This window comes from Melanostigma gelatinosum, assembly GCF_949748355.1.
Source record: "Melanostigma gelatinosum genome assembly, chromosome: 11".
NCBI lineage: Eukaryota > Metazoa > Chordata > Actinopteri > Perciformes > Zoarcidae > Melanostigma > Melanostigma gelatinosum.
Window position 1 is genome coordinate 55041 of NC_136644.1, and position 17232 is coordinate 72272.

Here is a 17232-nt window from a genome sequence, read left to right on the forward strand (position 1 = left end):
TCCATAGCTGCACCCTCCCTCTGGAACTCTCTCCCCAAACACATCCGAGACTGCACTGACCTTTCCACATTCAAATCACAAATCAAAACTCACCTGTTCAAAACTGTGTGTCCATTATTGTGTATTTATGTTTTTAGTGTGTTGCTTTTATATATGATGATTTTAATGTAAAGTGTCTGAGTACTATGAAAAGCGCTATATGAATAAAATGTATTATTCAATAGAAGAAAAACAAACCGCTCTGGCTTGTTTGCATTTCTTTGAACCAATCACCGTGGTCTTACAGAGAAGATGGAAGGTGAATGGCAGGCTTGTACCCAGTGTTGGGGAGTAACTTGTTACATGTAACGGAGTTACGTAATTCAATTACAAAATAAAAGCAATTGTAATCAGTTACTGAGAAAAAGTTTGTAATTAAATGAATTACTAATACAAATAGATTAAAAAGGGGTTGCACTCTAATATATTTTCAATAAAGAAAAAGCTTATGTAGAATGTAACATTCATGCTGTAGCTCTGTTCCACTTTTAATTCAAGTTGATTTTAATAAAAGGTTTCACCGTAATCAGAGTTGAGTACTGTTGTGAGGTTTACACTGCCTGGTTTAAGTTGATGTCTTTAGGGCTTTTCAGCTTTATTGCCACTTTGAAACATTTGTTCGAAAATAAATCAAACTCAATAATTTATATCACTTTGATGAAGTAATTAAAATCGTGACGTTACATTTTCAACAGGGTAATTAACATTCTGTAATTACTTTTCAGAAGTAACCTTCCCAACACGTCACAAGTCTGCATCTGGTGAGTCAAACATTATTTATTAAAAATAAAACAAAATTACCTTCAGAATTACAGCAGTAACAACAAGTGAACAATGTCTCTCTAAAATGAAAATGAATCAGCAACGTATGTTGGAAACAAGTAGCATTCAGTCTTTGGAGTCTTCTTTCATGATATACTGATTCATAAAACAAAAGAATGAGTCTGGTACACATGGTACGTTTTACACAATGCTACCATGGAGGACTTATTGATGTTTTGACAATCTACACACTCTAAATCACAGCTTTATGTTAGAAGTTATAATTGTGTCCAACAGAGGTAAGGCACTACAAGGTAATTCATACATGATATAAAAAAGTTAAAAGTTGATCAGAAGAACAGTCCAAACTAGACTCAGTACAAAATGTTTCTTCTTTCGTGTAATCTTAAACCTTTGCTGGACAAGGAGGATAAATGTCATACACGTAGTCGAGAGGGTTAAATTCAGAGCCTTTGAAAACAGGAATGAATGTGGTTTGTGTGAGAATGGGACCTTTTATATCCCACAGTTTTTGTCATCATTCCTAATTGCTTTTGGCTCGCTCTCAGTGGTGGGCATGTGGTTGTGGTGCAGAAACAAGATAGAGTCCAAACTTTCAGGGGGAATGTTGGCTCTCTTCTTGTGCGTGGCTAACGCTCCTTCATGCGCAAAGTCTAGTGCAGCGCTACCTGCCACTGCCGGGGCAGCCAGGTAGGCCCGTGCCACTGTGGCCAACAGTGGGAACTGCACTGCCTTCGTCCTCCACCACTGCAGGGGCTCCACTCCCAGTGAAGCCCCCTTGTCGGCTCTGAAGACAGACATCTCCATGTCTACAGACTCCTCCACGGAGCTCTGCCTGCTCTTGGGGACAGAGCAGAACAGGTCTCCCAGGAGGAACTCCATACCAGAGAGTGCGCCCTGAGGGCCTGGATCTGCCAGCTCGCTTTCATCAGCCTCCTCTACATCACTCTCTTCATCTGCATCTTCTATCGCTCTGAAGTTGATTGGGCGGGATTCTTTGAGGCGCTTGCTCCTCCGTAGGAAGTCTCTCTCGGACTCAGGTGACCCAGGTGAGGGGCTTCTCTTGCTCTGCTTCTGACTTCTCCTCCCGTCCTTCACAATCCTGACGGCCTCTTTCTTCAGCCATTCAAAGGTGGCTTTCTGTTCCTTAAAGCCAATCACACCAAAAGATTTAATTGTGAGCGTCCTTCATTTTACCCATTGTCAGAGAGATTGGGGAAGACGGAGGGGATTAGTCATGTTGCATACAGTATAAGGATTTTGAACAACAGATCAGGTTGGCAGCCTCAAAGGTGAAAGTGAGCAGTATTCCCGACCAATGACGTTCAAGCACATTAGCGCCACAAATGGACATTAGCAGGAAAACAGAAAACACATTCATTCATATGTATTTTAAAACAAAATGGAAATCACAAAAGAAACTGACATATAAAGCGAGGGGCAGCGAGGCCCATTAAAACACTGGCTTTAACGAAATGTTCAGTATCAAACCTGCATGTGTGACTATGCTTTAAAGTGGTATGTGCTATTCAGATGACGGGATGTCAAACCTCAATGTTTTGGTACCGACCGCAATGTGTCCACAGCAAAAAGTATTGAAAACTGAAAAGGACTCAAAGCTGGAATCAAATTCCAGCACAGATTCATTGTCAAACATACTTACCGTATTCTTTGATCGGTGTTCTAGATGTAAATCATAATTTGCAGATGTTAGACTGTACATTATTCGGGAAAAGTTATTTTATGACTTGTGTTGAGACATCCAACAGTAGCCAGACGGTTAATTTAACTTACTTTAAATCAAGTAAAACCAACCGTATATATCTTCACAGCCACAGTAATTTAAGATTAAGGGTTACGAAAGAAGTCAATGCATTTTAAATGTACGGCTCACCTTGTCTTCCATGAAGCCCAGCCCATGGAACTGGGGATCGAGGGAACATGCAACACACAGAACTCTGTTGACGACAGGGTTTTCATAGCAGCTCGCCAAGTTCCGCCTCATCATCCTCTTCACTTCCTTTAGGATGGCCGACGAATCTCCCGGCCGCGGCACGAGGTGGCGGGAGAGCAGGCCTGTGAGAATGGGTTTGATTAGGGACAGACGGGGGAATGCCTCCTTGGCAAGAGTTCGACACGCCACGTCCAGAGGTTTGAGGACTAAACACAGCTCCTCCGCAACCCTCCATTCAGATCGCAAAGTCGTAAAGCTTGCCGAGGACGTGGAGTTAGCGTAGCAGTTGCCAGACGGACTGGATTCTGAAACAGTGTCTTCTTTAGACAAGCTCTCACTTTTAATCTCTTTTAGCATATCACAGAAAAGGCTTTTATGTTTGATGAGCATGCTCAGCAGAGGGTACAGCTTATTCCATGCTGGCCGGCTGTGAGCCCAGGACTTCAGCGCCGCCTTTTCTTGTTTCTTCAGGGTCTGCAACAGACTGTGGGCGGGGTACTGATACAGGCCTTTGTTTTGAGCAGGTGGCATGAACAGGGTAGCGAGAACACCCTGGAATTGACTCAGGGTCTTGGAGATGACAGAGTGTGACATCACTTCCTCAATGCAGCCTTGCACAGCGCTGAAGAAACATGGCACAGATGCTAGTCTTTCACTAGAACGGCCATGCTCCAAGCCATGTGGTTCCTCGGGTGAGACAGTGTCGTACCTCTCGAGAAACGTCGTTGAGTTTGGGTGAGGAACGCTTCCTGCAGCCTCTCCACCTTTGCCACTCTTAATAGGCCCCAGTCTCATCTTGTTCCTTACCTCCCCTCCCAGCAAGACCAGATTAGTCATGGAGATCCCCCACTCCTGGGCCATCAGTTTTACTTGAGCTTCCACTGCTTGAAGGCTGTAGTCTTTAACACCACCCTCTGTCAGTCTTTGGGTTGCCAGTGCCAGGTTCTGAAAACTAAAATTGCAGTCTACGTAATGTGCCCAGAGGGTGAGGTACCTCTCAGTGTTGCCCTGCCAGTTGTGCAACCAAACATCCACACTTAAAGTGACAAAGTGAGGCACTTCCTTCCGATGGCCGGGAGGTCGCCCACGTCTCCTGGACTCGAACTGCATGGGAGCAGTGTAGTCCACGTTATTGCTGCTTCCCATTTTCTTCCTCAGCAGCTGAGCCAGGCTCGTCTTGCCTTTGGTGTGATGTTCTTTCAGGAGCTTCTCGAGCTGCCACGGTGAAGGCAGCTCCTTGTAGGAGGGCAGGAGGGTGTGGATCAGCCGTTTAAAGCCGTCCCCTTCTACCAGAGCTGGGGGCTGGAGATCCATAATGAGAAAGTTGGAGATGGCATCGGTCACATGAGCGGAGAATACCAGGGGGAGCGTGCTGACCAAACCGCTGTTACCCATCGCTGGCTGTGAGCGTTGCTGACCTTTAGTGAAAAAAGACAAATCAACAGTTTGACACATTTTTCAAAATCTGTCTCGTACTACACTAGATACCAGTTTACAGGTTAAAACTGTACATCTGCTTGTTTTAGAAATAGTTTTTGACTCACATTTCAACCATTTTGAGCAACAAAAGAGCTTCAGGTTGGTTAAAAGGAAAATTCTGGTTCCTGAACTCGGGTCTTATTTTTAGCCATGCTAGCGGCCTGGTTGGTCCACGACTTTTGTCCAGACTGAAATATTTGAAGACATTCATGGTCCCCAGAGGATGAATGCTAACTAATTCTAATCAATTATTTTGCTAGTATTTGTCACACACAAACAACTCTTTGCTCTCCACTCGACAGGACACAACCTGTCAGCTGAGTGCACACACACACACACGTTTCTCTATCATCATGCTCACACTGTTTTAAAGCTAGTTGTCTTAAAATGTACTCGCAGAGTGAATCACAACTTGTAAATCAAAACTATTTGATTAGAATCAAGAATGTAAATAATAAAGCAGCCGGCTAGAATTAAATGAGAACTCGGCTGTTTGGCTGACAGCTGGCTCTTATGGAAACCTCTGATCTTAACAACTATTTGATGTATTGTCATAAGATGTAGAACACATCTTCATGATTCCAATATGATGAATCCTAATAACTTTGGTGATTCCTTGACTTTCCATCTAGTCTCATCATCAGATACTTTAAGAACAAAAGACATTCCCATCATCCAGGTGTACTTTTTGCGTACAGTAATAGTTACCCATTGTCGGAAAACTCCGATCCTTGGTAACGTCGCGTGGTGGTCTGATGTGGTGCTTGCTAGTCAGATGGTTTTGGAGATCTGCTGCTCCTCCTCCACAGCCCACATGTTCCACACACAGCTTACACACTGCAGTGCAACGGTCTAGAGGCCGACCGGTGGGGTCCGGCTCCAACCCAAAGAAGTACCACGGGCTGTTCTGTGTGGCGTTTGGGTTACTCAGCAGTCTCTCAGTTCCAGGCATAAAATCATATTTTTCGAATGAATGAGAGCTCGGGGACGGCAAGGAAATCAGGGAGGAGGGGAAGGCAGAGCCGGAAATCATGCCCAAATCACTTGCTGCGTCTGGGTTTGACATTGTCGTCACGTCACTGATGACAAGCATGGGGCTCTGTGATTGGCTGTTGTCAGACCAAAGGGAAGAGCTGCTGGGCTCGGGGAGGGTGACCAATTGTATGTCTTGCAGAAGGCGCAGGACTGTCTCTTTGTCTCCAACTTCACATTTCACATTGTCACCTGTATACCATCCGCCAAAAACAAAAGTCTACTGTCAGCTGAAAATGTATGTGGAAATAAATAAAAGCTAATATAAATCTGAAAGTTTGCTTCTACCACGTCATTCCATGCTTGAGTGAGTGAACTTACCCATACTGAGGCCCAGCAAGGTGCCATAATCCTTACCGATCCAGACCCTTAGCTCTGCTCCCTCTGTAATGGGCTGGGAAACCTTGTAGTAGATGTGGCGGTAGAACTGGAAGATGACCAGGTTGTGTCCCTCCTCCCTGCTGGTGTACGTTACATACCTGAAACATAGAGCAAACATGTATAGTTTATAACTGTGACCAGGAAAGAAAAAGACAATCAGTCAGACAAGCGCTCTGATTGACTGCAAATTTTTTTATTTATATATATATATATATATATATTAGGGGTGTAACGGTTCACAAAATTCACGGTTGGGTTGGGTACGATACAGTGGAGCCACGGTTCAGTACGTTTCGGTACAGTAGAAAACTATAAATGCCAGAGAAATGTACTTGATTTTAAAATATATTTATTCATTAAAACTAACATCATGAAGTTATTCTTTGACTTTGAACAATGATGGAACTATACCTGAGTGACCCATCTTCTAGGGTGTCTTCTTAGCAACACAGAAGCATAAAAAACAAAAACTGCTCCATAATGTTATGTAGTATTGTTACTTACATCTTGCAAAAGAGATTTTTAATCTCAATGGGACCTGGTTAAATAAAGGTTTAAATTTAAAAAAAACTTTTTTTTTTTTTTTATTCAAACGTATTCGGTTCGTCATGCATACCGAACCGTGAGCCTCGTACCGAACGGTTCAATACGAATACGCGTACCGTTACACCCCTAATATATATATATAAAAACAAAAAAACAGGAGCGAGAAAGGAAACTACTTGAATCAGTAAGAACGGCCCACCTCATCCAGTTAGATTTGCTTTCATCAGAAGCATCAACGTAGATAAAAGCAGCATCGTGCCTGATCTGGAGATGGGAGCAACGTGTACATGTTAAGACCAAATCTATATAGAATTCCTGCTGGTTATCAACACAAGTAACAAATTACATCATGGACTACAAATGTGATTGTAGTACAAAATTCATGTTTTCCCTATAACTTGATTTTAAACTACCTGTATGTCTGTTTAAACCTGTGTACTTACAGCCCAGGCGTATTTGAGGTTGGTCGGCATTTGTTCTCTGCACATTTCTCCGACATACGGCCCAAACATGACGCCCTGCTGAAGGTTACACTTGGCGTACACTTTCATCTCTCCCATCTGCTCTTCGCCAGAAAATCCAGGACCAGACATCCCAGACCCAACGTCCCCGCACAGGAACAGGCAGGAGGGCAGGGACAGCGCCGCCCGCAAGGGGCCGCCGTGGCGCCACGGCTCTCCAGGCGGCAAAACAGCATCTGGGATGTAGTTTGTGTTTGAAGGAGCCTGAAGAAAAGGAACATCCTCGAAGAATTCTTCATGGTTTGAATCCAAACCTGCAGAGGCAAAGAAATAGAGAAACACTTTGTCAAATATGGAATATAGTTGAGATATTTTATTGACAATCCAGACTAGGAGCATGGAGCATGTTTGCTGTTGTACGGGTTTAAGCAATAGAGGAAATAAAGACAAGACCTTTGGAGAATGTTACATTAGAATGTGATTGATACTATACTACATCGGACAGATTAAATTATAGTAAGTACACAACATTTTGAGTTTGTTTTGATTCATTTTATTTTGTTGCCCCACCAAGAAAAATTTAGCTTTTTATCGCTTCTAGTACCATGTTCAATCATTCAGACTGTCTGTAGACTTCTATCTGAACATTTCACTCAGACTGTCATTACTGAGATAATGAATCCATTGCAGCAGTGTGTGCTTGACTTAACTTCTGTTAAGGGTGCCCACTTGTTTGGTGGCAGACCCGCTGGGCCAGCTGAATCCACCAGCTGTCAAGGTAGCTGCTTTAAAACTCAAGTAGAGCACAGGTGTTAGTATTTGGCCACGTAAACAAAGCGGAGTGATACCGCTCAAGTGCTGAGGTTCCGGTGCTATATGGCGATTATACCACAGTGTTTATCAGCGTGTATTGACGATACGGTGTCAGGGATTTACGCTAAAGATGGCGATCTGACTGCACCAACCGCAGTCCGCTCCGCGTAGTGACTCACACGCCCTTTAGCTGTTATAAAATCATTGTAAACTACGGCCTCTCGTGGCTTATTGCTTCATTTTAAAACGCTAAAGATGGCGGCTCTGACTACACCGACCACAGGAAGTGTTATGTATTACGACATATCATAACAGCGGGTCCATGGAAACATATTCCTTACCAAATTATATATTCGAAAACATTCCCAAATGTTACCTTCAGTTTCTTCCAATGGGTAAACGTTACGTGCATGACTGTTTAGGAGGCGATACCATGGTAACAACAATACTGCCGTAAAACAGACTTCTAGCGCCGTCGTCTCTTTAGCGCATGCGTACAAGAATTTTTAGGTGGAAATGGCGCTACACTGTTACAAATAAACACCGAAGCCCGTAACATGCGTGGAAATTGTAATGAAAGAACCTGACATGAGATAACCACCCTGTTCAAAGACACTTATACTTAGAAACTCGCTGATCGGTGTTACTTACATGACGCTCGAGTTTAATCTATCTTGATGATATATAGACTCTTTGAATGTCTGATACAATCTCAATGCATGGTCGGAATTGAATGTTGCATTCATAGTGACACACTTAATGCACCGACATCTGCCTGTCTACACATTCTCCGATATAAAGTACCATGAGTTCTAATGCTATCGTGTGGTCTTTCATTGCTACCATTCAAATGCAACTGTATGAACCCCATTACAGTGCCCCACTGCAAATGTATGTTGTCAGTAAAGGGGGTGGATGAATGTAGTAAAGTCGCAAAGGCGGTCAAAGCGACAAGACTCGTAATGCACCCTTTAGATTCACAATTATTGCGGTGAAAGCGCTGAAATGTGTGTACCTTGAGCCTCAAACAAAACTCCAGATGTCGTCGAAGAACTGTTCTCGAAGAAATCAGCACGATGTCGACGTCTCAGATGACTTCTTAAATTCGTGGTATTTCCACCTTTAGCAAGTACTATTTTTCGGCACAAACGACAAATGGCCTCCCCAGAGTTCAGAGGTTGTCCCTTATCGTCTGCTTTCAAGCCGAAATATAGCCACACAATCGACTTGCTTCTTGGTTTACTGATTAGATCCATGTTTCTGTGGCCGTTCTCTGCGGGCTGTCCTGTCCGCTCTGCTAGCTAGCTGCAGCATTGCTGCTAGAGTTAGGTTAGATAGAAAATAAATCAGGTGGAAAATTACACCATTCTTTTGATGCACTATTTTAAATGTACTGTTAATGTATGTTAATGATGATGAACACCTTCTATGTGAAAAAAAACAGGACACTCAAATTCATATCATCGCGACCCGCACATTCATTTTAATTACTTAAATTAAACTCCAATATATATGTAAAAATATGCCATATTCGTATTGTATTTTGAGACAGCAGAAAGTCCAAACACTTTCAGGGGCTTTCCTAAAAATAAAATTAAAAACACATAGGATGACAGCCATGAAATGGTGTTGCATCGTCTACCTGCTCTATGTCTATGCTTGCTACGTCTCTATTTGTCGACCAATGACATCACACTGGGACGGGTCAGGGTTGCCAGGTCCTGTTGTTCATAAACTTCAAGTCTAAAAACCTAAATTCGCTGTGTGGCATTTCGTTTCTGTTCATCAAATTAATCGCACACTTGTTTGGGAATATGGACTGCTAAATATGAATTGTAACAATAAGGACCTCAAGGTTGCTCCTGCATTTCCATCTAATTTTGGGCACAGGGGTCCCTTGTCAAAATCTAAATAATATCTTTCTTATGTAAGTTGATATCGTTCCTGCATGCTGCATATTTCAAATTACCACATTAAATAATTGTCAAACTGTTTGAGGAATCAGGGGGCCAATATATGACCCCAAAGCTACATTTTTGTTAGGAACCTCCTAGCAGGTTAATCTGGCCTTGTGTGGGTCTTTCTGTCAGGTGAGAATGATCTACATCACTAATTTCTCTTTTTAGTAGATGAGAAAAATATAATATCGTGGCTTTTTCACTTCACACTGAATGAACTGAATTTAAAGCTGCAGGGCAATTCAGTGAAAATAATTTTTCTAAATTGAATTTCGTGACGTAATTTTTTTTTAAATCCAGTCGTTATTTTACTTGAAATGAGAAGAACATTTATTTATGTATTTCTATGTGTTATTTATAATCCATCCAGTTAAATTTGAAAAATGAGAATAATATTTGTTCAAATATAATTGATGTGTACTTTCTTTATTTGATTTGACAGTTGTTTACTACACAGAGACATTACTACTACTAGACTTCTTGAATATAGATATACCCAAATTATATATATATATATATATATAAATTATATGTATATATAATTTGGGTCGTGGGTCCCGGCTTGTCATTAAGGGGTGATGGTGGGTCCCGCAGCCAGACCAGTTGAGAACCACTGCTCTACACTGTCTTATGGCGTACCGCAGGGCTCGGTTCTGGGGCCTCTGTTATTTTCCCTTTGTCAGTTACCTTTGGGACCGATTATAAAAAGTTACAATGTGTCCTATCATTTATGTGCAGATGATATCCAACTCCATCTGTCATTCAAACCCAGCGAGGCCTTCACATTAACTAGGCTCCTGGACTGTGTCAATGCCATCAGAGACTGGACAGCAGAAAACTGCTTACAACTCAACGGCACTAAGACGGAGGTCCTAGTTATTGCTTCAGATGAGTTTGGTCCACTCTCCTCTGCTGCCCATTGCAACCTGTGCAATCTTGGGATTTTCTTTGATCGGTCCATGTCGTTTGACCCCCATGTTAAGCAGCTGTCCAGATCATGTTTCTTCCATCTAAGAAATATCAGTAAACTGAGATCTGTAGTATCAACACCTGAACTAGAGATGATCATACACACATTTATCTCTTCTCGCATTGACTACTGTAACACACTTTCACATCACTCAGTGTATCTGCTCTTAACCGTCTGCAGGTCATCCAAAAACGCTGCCACCAGATTACTCACCAGGACAAATCGACGGTCTCACATCACCCCCGTACTCTGATCTCTCCACTGGCTCCCTGTAGCATCTAGGATACACTTCAACATTCTCACCATCACTTACAGAGCACTTCACGGTCAGGCTCCGACTTATGTAGCTGATCTACTTCGCCCCTATTCACCCGCCCGCACTCTCAGGTCAAACGCTCTAGGTCTTCTGTCAGTCCCACGCACACGATTTAAGACCCGTGGTGACCGAGCCTTTGAGGCAGTGGCCTCGAGGCTCTGGAATGCTCTGCCTGCAACTCTACGCCTCGCAGATACTGTGAATACTTTTAAGAACCAGCTCAAAACCCACGTCCTAGACATGCTCTTAAAATATGTTTTAATTTTTTCTGTGTGTAATTTATTGACCCTATGGTCACATTGTGTTTTTTATGCTTTTAAATTTCTGCTCTGTTAAGTACTTTGTGATATTTTTGTCTGTGAAAAGCGCTCTATGAATAAACTGTATTATTATTATTATTATTATTATTATTATTATTATTATTATTATTATTATTATTATTATTATTATACATTTGTACTGTGAAATATCGAAAAACTAAATATTTGAGGTGCTATAAAACGTCTTTTCTCTATTTCCATACAATGACTAATGCATACAAGTTGAGAAAATCTCTGACTACACATACAGAAAATTAAACAATTTAACTGTACCAATTAAGAGATCTTTGTGATGACCCCTCCCTTCCATTAGGGGTCTGTGTCCTGTTTGCTGTCTGTCTTTCAGGATGTTAATCGGCCACTGATGAGCGACACCTGAGCCTAGTTTGGTCCGAGCTATAAAGGCTCTCCCTCTTCTTTGGCTGGGGTCCTCTTCTTTAACGCCCCTTCTTTGGATGACACGGCTGCTTATTTGTTTTGTTTGTTTAGTTTGGTTATTTGTTCTTGAAATAAATGTATATTTGTTACTTTTACCACTTGTCCTGTCTCCCTTGTTAAAGCCTTTGAGCTGGGTTGTAACATCTTTCAAAGTAAAAGTCATACATTTGTACCGAGAAACAGGTACATTTCTGAATATTTGAAGTTTTATAAAAAGTATTTTCCCAATAATTCCATACAATGACTGATGTATATGTGTTCAGGACATCGTCGACTCCACCCATACTGAAAATCAGACATTTATTGTACCAGTTAAGAGATATTTCAAAGTAAAAGTCATACATTTGTACCAAGAAAATATCTAATATGTGAATTATTGAAGGTGCTGTCGAAACCTAATAACATATAATCACACACCTCATTTCTGACAATGAGTCATATATAAACCTTCAAAAAGAACGTAAGATGTTAAAGATGAAAACAAAAACAAAACAAGACTCAAATTGAATCGCCTCAACTTTGAACTTTGAAATGTGCATGTCCGCCATTTTCTTCGTCATTTAGAAAAGAAAAAAGATTCGCTGTGCTGTCTTTGCAATGTCTTTGTTGTGTCGTTTATTTTCGGGTGCTTCACTTATTCACAGTGAGACTTGAATGTTCACAAGTCGGGCCATCACTACTTAAAATTCCAGCACGGCAAGGGTAAGTATTTAAAGGTTTAACCTGCAGTGAAAGGATTTTGTAACTATGCACCATTTCCTCTAAAATCGAATCTGGAATTAGACAAATTGTCTCATGAATGTGATTTGAAGTTTGCTCATGAATGAGATTTCGAAGGGCTTTGATTTTGAAATACTACATCAGAATGTCCTGGTTATTTCTGTGTGACACTTTGAGGTGGTCTGCTATTAACCTGAATTGAAATTATTTTGTAACTATGGACCATTTCTTTAAAAATCAATCTCAAATTAGAAGGAAGTTGGCTCATGCATGAGATTTTGAAGGGCTTTCATTTTGAAATGCTACATCAGAATGTCCTGGTTCTCTGAGTGACCCCTTGATGTGGTCTGCTATTAACCTGAATTGAAAGAGATAGGGTTAGGGATAGGAGTTAGGGGATTGCGATCACTTTGCTGGGAACCAGCGAAGTGATCTGTTCGCTGTTCATCACTACCTCACACCCTGAAGCACCTACCTCTCATTCAGGCCTTTAGGATGTCTAGTATCCAGTCTGGCAATCCAGATCCTTTCTGCCCTTTTCCTCTGGGAAATGTTCCACCTGGGGTTACACTCAATGACAGTAGTTAGACCAGATTTCCATCCATGTAGAAGGAAGTGTTTCACAAAGGGCGTCACCATCTTTCTCCCGTTCAGTATATTGTATTTATGTTGAGTGAATCAAATAGAAATGGTGTTGCCGGTTTCAATTCTTGTTTTTCCTGAATGCAGCAATAATGCTGTAGTCCTGTAATGTTGACGTTCCTGTAATGTGTTTGTGAAAGTTTGTCTTACTTTCTGACCAGTTCAACAGTTGATGGGGAATATGTAGTCACAAATGGAAGGTTACAAGTCACTACTGTAGGTTTAGTTTGCTAAAATGACCTTCTACATTTTCTAAGAAAAGTCCTAGAGTACCCTCTGCTGGCCAAAGCTCGAAACAACACTGACTGCAGAATTGAAATCCTCCTGTTCAGTGCAGATTCTGTGAAACCTCGACAACTGTTACTTAATCAAGCCTGCATAGGTGTGTTTTGGGTGGAAACTTGTCTTGTAGAGCAGAGCATGGGTGTTTGTCTCTTTAAAAAACACCTTCATGGCTAGTGTGTGGGTCTCATGGAACCTGTCCAGGAAATCAACAGAGCTCAAACTGCTGGTGGATTTTAGCTTGATTGAGTCACTGTGATTATTGAGTGTTCAGAAAGGTGTCAAAATCCTCTGCCATCTAAATCCTCTCTGTCATCTAAAAACCTGTAATAGCACAAGGGCTTCTTGGGACATATTTTTAGGGCTGAGGCCTCCCATTCAGCCATAAATATATTTGCATATGCGGGAGCAGGGTTAGGGTTAGGGTTTTTGAAAGTTTGTGCGAGAGTCCTGAAATGTGTGTGTGTATTCCTGGCATGCCCTAGCACCTGTGTATGAAGTTTGGTGGCTTTAGCTGCTTCCTTTGGTATGGCTGCCATAGACTCCCATTGCTTTGGGCTGGGGGCCTTAGAGGTCCTAGAGCAGGGCTGTCAAACTCATTTCCACTCTGGGCCACATCAGCATCACGGTCGCCCTCAAAGGGCTGGTTGTAACTGTAAGACTGTATAACTAACTTCTCCCTAACATATTGTTAAATAACTCTCTCTGCATTTGATTATTGTTTATTCAAGTGTAAAAATATTGTACATGCAGTTATATCAATGAAACATTATATTTAAACACATTTCTGTTATTATAACATGAATCATTTCAATTGAGGGTTAAGAAACCCACATTAATCTATCAAAGATCAAACTATTAAAGAAAATAACAAAGACAAATATCAAACACAAGTTATTACATTAACTTTGTTCAAAGCTATTTTTGTCACCTCTCTGCATCACTAATGTTCCTCCCTGTCGTCGTCCTGTGCATGCAGCTACATCCAAGAGCTCCTCACTGAGTCAGGTCTGATAAACATGGATAGATGCTCTGTATCTGTGTTGTCTGTGCTTTCATCAACAGTTAATTAAAAATACAAGTACCTGCTTACATTTTCTTCCCTCTGCATCAATTTTTCTCTTCGTGGACATTTTGGGATTATTTGTCGATCTTTTTCAATTGTTGGAAAACCTCTTTTTGGGCTGTTGCCTATCCTGTCCACCTGTTGTGATCGTTTTAATGTCGGTACACAGACAACATGCTATCTCATAATTTCGACCATGGGGATACTTTTATTTTCAAGTCTAACTTTTAATTACTTTTTCCAAAAAGTTTTTTTTGTTTTGTTTTTGCTGGCGGATTCGCGGGCCACATAAAATGACGTGGCGGGCCGGATTCGGCCGGGGGGCCTTGAGTTTGACACGTGTGCTGTAGCGTATGCACTTTCCCCCTTAGGTGTTCATAGTAAGGTGAATAGTTCCAGCTGAGCATGCATTATAGTGACTTTTGTAAGAAATTTTAGCAAAAAACTGTAGTTAGTAGATATAATAAAAGTGTTTAATAATTCATAATTAAGAATTCATAATTAGTCATAAACATAAGGTTTTTGGGAATGCATAATTAAGATAAACATAAAGTGATGTAGGATTAGTAGCTAAAAGAAATTAAGCTTCTGCCAAGTTGCAGAAGTGTAGCTTATATACTGAAGGACTATCATAGAAGGGAGTAAGTCATAACTGACAGGATTTGAATGTGTTAGCTGCTCAGGAGAGAGAGATGTGAGATAGGCGTTTACTGAGGTGTGAGAGGAGGTAGCCAATAGAAATTGAGATAGACGGAAGGGGAGGAGTCGCAAACGAATATGTGGGCGGGTTAGAAAGTGTTTTTCTGCCTCTTTTAGCGTGTGGATCTCTGGGACGGCTGTGTCCTGGGACCAGAGGTAGTTTTTTCCAAACGGGGTTAGTATTGTGATATTTCATAGGAGTATGTACACCAATGTTTAACTGTGATCGTACTTGCATCAGTGGAATTAAATTCCTTATAATTGTAAACCAGTCTTGGTAGATTTCTTATTAAGCTAGTTGCTTAATTTCTAGCTTTGGCGAAATCCCCACTTAAATAAATCTTCTCCATTTATGTATGACGCGATCTTACAATCATCATTATAATATTTAGGATAATTTCTAGTATCAATAAAAAAATTAATTTGATTTCTTACCTGCGCGCTGGCGCCAGCAGGCGGTCCAGGTGGAGCGGACGCCATCACAAGGATACTACGCTGCGTTCACAGTGGTGTGTGGAAGTGCGAAACGTCAGATATTAAAGTGTGGTAGTTGAACGGCCCAATATGGCACAGTTTATTGCTCTTTCACTGTGATTCGTCCCAAGTAGAGGCTAAAACAGCTTGCTAAACAGAATTTTGGCACAAGCGTAATTTTTTTTACTTTCAATCACGTGAATATGGTGTATAGAAAGTGTTGATTCATAATTCTCGCGGTGCCCACGTTACCTGAAGGCAACGTGGTTGAGGAACTCCTCAGCCCTGGTTGTTATGCTGTCACTCATGATGACACGCCCCTCTCAGTTGATACCACGCCCCCCACGTTAGATCCAGGTCAAAAGTCTGAACTGAAAAAAACGACCTGAACTGAAAAAAACCTGAATGTGAAAAAAAGATTTGAAACCCAAAAAAAAAAGATTTGAATCTGAAAATATAAAATCTGAAACTGAAAAATATAAGAACTCAAACATCAAAATATATATGAACGTGAAAACTGAAAAAAAAAATGTATTCGAAACAATTCCAGAACTGAATCAAAATTATATTCAACCGAAAAAAAAATTTCATTCACTTAATTTTATTTTGAACACATTGCTGTATTTTTGAACTTTCAGGTTCACATTTATTTTTCAAGTGAACAAAACTTTTGACCTGGATTTAGCTCCATATCAGACAAAGGGTTAGGGTAACCCTAGTCACACTACGATCACTCCCTCCAGGAAATACACGACTCCATAGTTCTTGTTACTGACGGATTTATTCGTCTGTCAACACCGAGAGGGAAAATGAGTCCACTTGAAAATACATGAAACTTCAAAGATAACTTAAACACTTTAGGGTATATAGACTTCTGCCGCTTCACGTGTCTTCTTGTTGCTGTGCACCGACTAAATGTGTCCCCAGAGCAACATTGGACATAACAATAGTTCCTATCAGGTTTAAAACCAAACAAAAATCCATATTCATAAAAACAAGTTGTACAAATAATAATATATAAACAAGCATATTAAAGCTACTGCAGATGTACAAACAAAAGCAGTTAACTTACCAGAGCTGCTGTTCACTATTTAAAGACAAACTCCATCCTCCTTTCTTTAATGAAGAGTTTAATCTCACGGTTGTTCAGTACATCCGTGTGTTTCAGTTCCAGTAAGAAGTCCTTCTCCATTCATGGACGCCAGTGAAGACAGTCGAGCCTCCCTAGTTGTATTTCTTGAATACGTTTCAATGCGTTTGAGGCTGAAAATGTCCACTCCACAGAGGCAGCAGATTTTGGGATTTTCGCCGCCCAACATGTCACGCTAGCCCACTGACCAATCACGTACTTGTAGGCCAGCTAGCAGCTCTGACATGTCAAAGAATACGCCCAACATGTCAAACTAAAGATCTGATTGGTTGAACACTATGACAATCAACAATATCGTCTCCATTCACTTAAACTTCAAAGGGATTCACTTGAGAGTCTGCAGGCCTCGGCCTCTGTTCTATGTAGAGACACAGAGGTGAGCTCTGATTGGATAAAAGCTCTCCTTAAAACAAGCTGCACTGGAAGCAGAGCAACTGAGGAAGACAGGAGCTGTGCAATGAGAAAATAAGATAATCAGGAAATGTAGTGTATTCATGAAAAATAATTAAATTATGAAACAGCTATAATTTTGTGATTCTGTCTAGGCCAGCAGAGAAGGCCTTGCTGGCCCTGACGGCCCACCACTGTGAAAAAGTAATATTGTCATTATGTCAACCTACATTTCAAATTTCAAATTTGAAAAACGCCCCCTCGTGCTGTTCTGCTCCGTTCTCGTCCATGCTGCTTGCCCCCACCTCTTCCCCCCAGC

At 41.2% G+C, this 17232-nt stretch overlaps 1 protein-coding gene across 3 annotated transcripts; it reads right to left on the bottom strand.

Annotated features, from left to right (window-relative positions):
• Positions 1-796: 796 nt before the first annotated feature.
• LOC306784170 (E3 SUMO-protein ligase ZBED1-like) lies at positions 797-8768 on the bottom strand. 3 transcript variants are annotated; one of them, XM_079278027.1, is made up of 7 exons: positions 8504-8768; positions 6658-6989; positions 6414-6478; positions 5609-5766; positions 4964-5479; positions 2717-4194; positions 797-1968 (listed from the first exon to the last, which is right to left on the bottom strand). In XM_079278027.1, the coding sequence occupies exons 1-7, from the start codon at positions 8742-8744 to the stop codon at positions 1318-1320; spliced, it is 3441 nt and encodes a 1146-aa protein (XP_079134153.1). In that variant the 5' UTR covers positions 8745-8768; the 3' UTR covers positions 797-1317. The 3 variants fall into 3 exon arrangements, with proteins under 3 accessions (XP_079134153.1, XP_079134152.1, XP_079134151.1); XM_079278026.1 differs by having other exon boundaries at positions 797-1962; positions 4952-5479; XM_079278025.1 differs by having other exon boundaries at positions 4952-5479.
• Positions 8769-17232: the final 8464 nt, after the last annotated feature.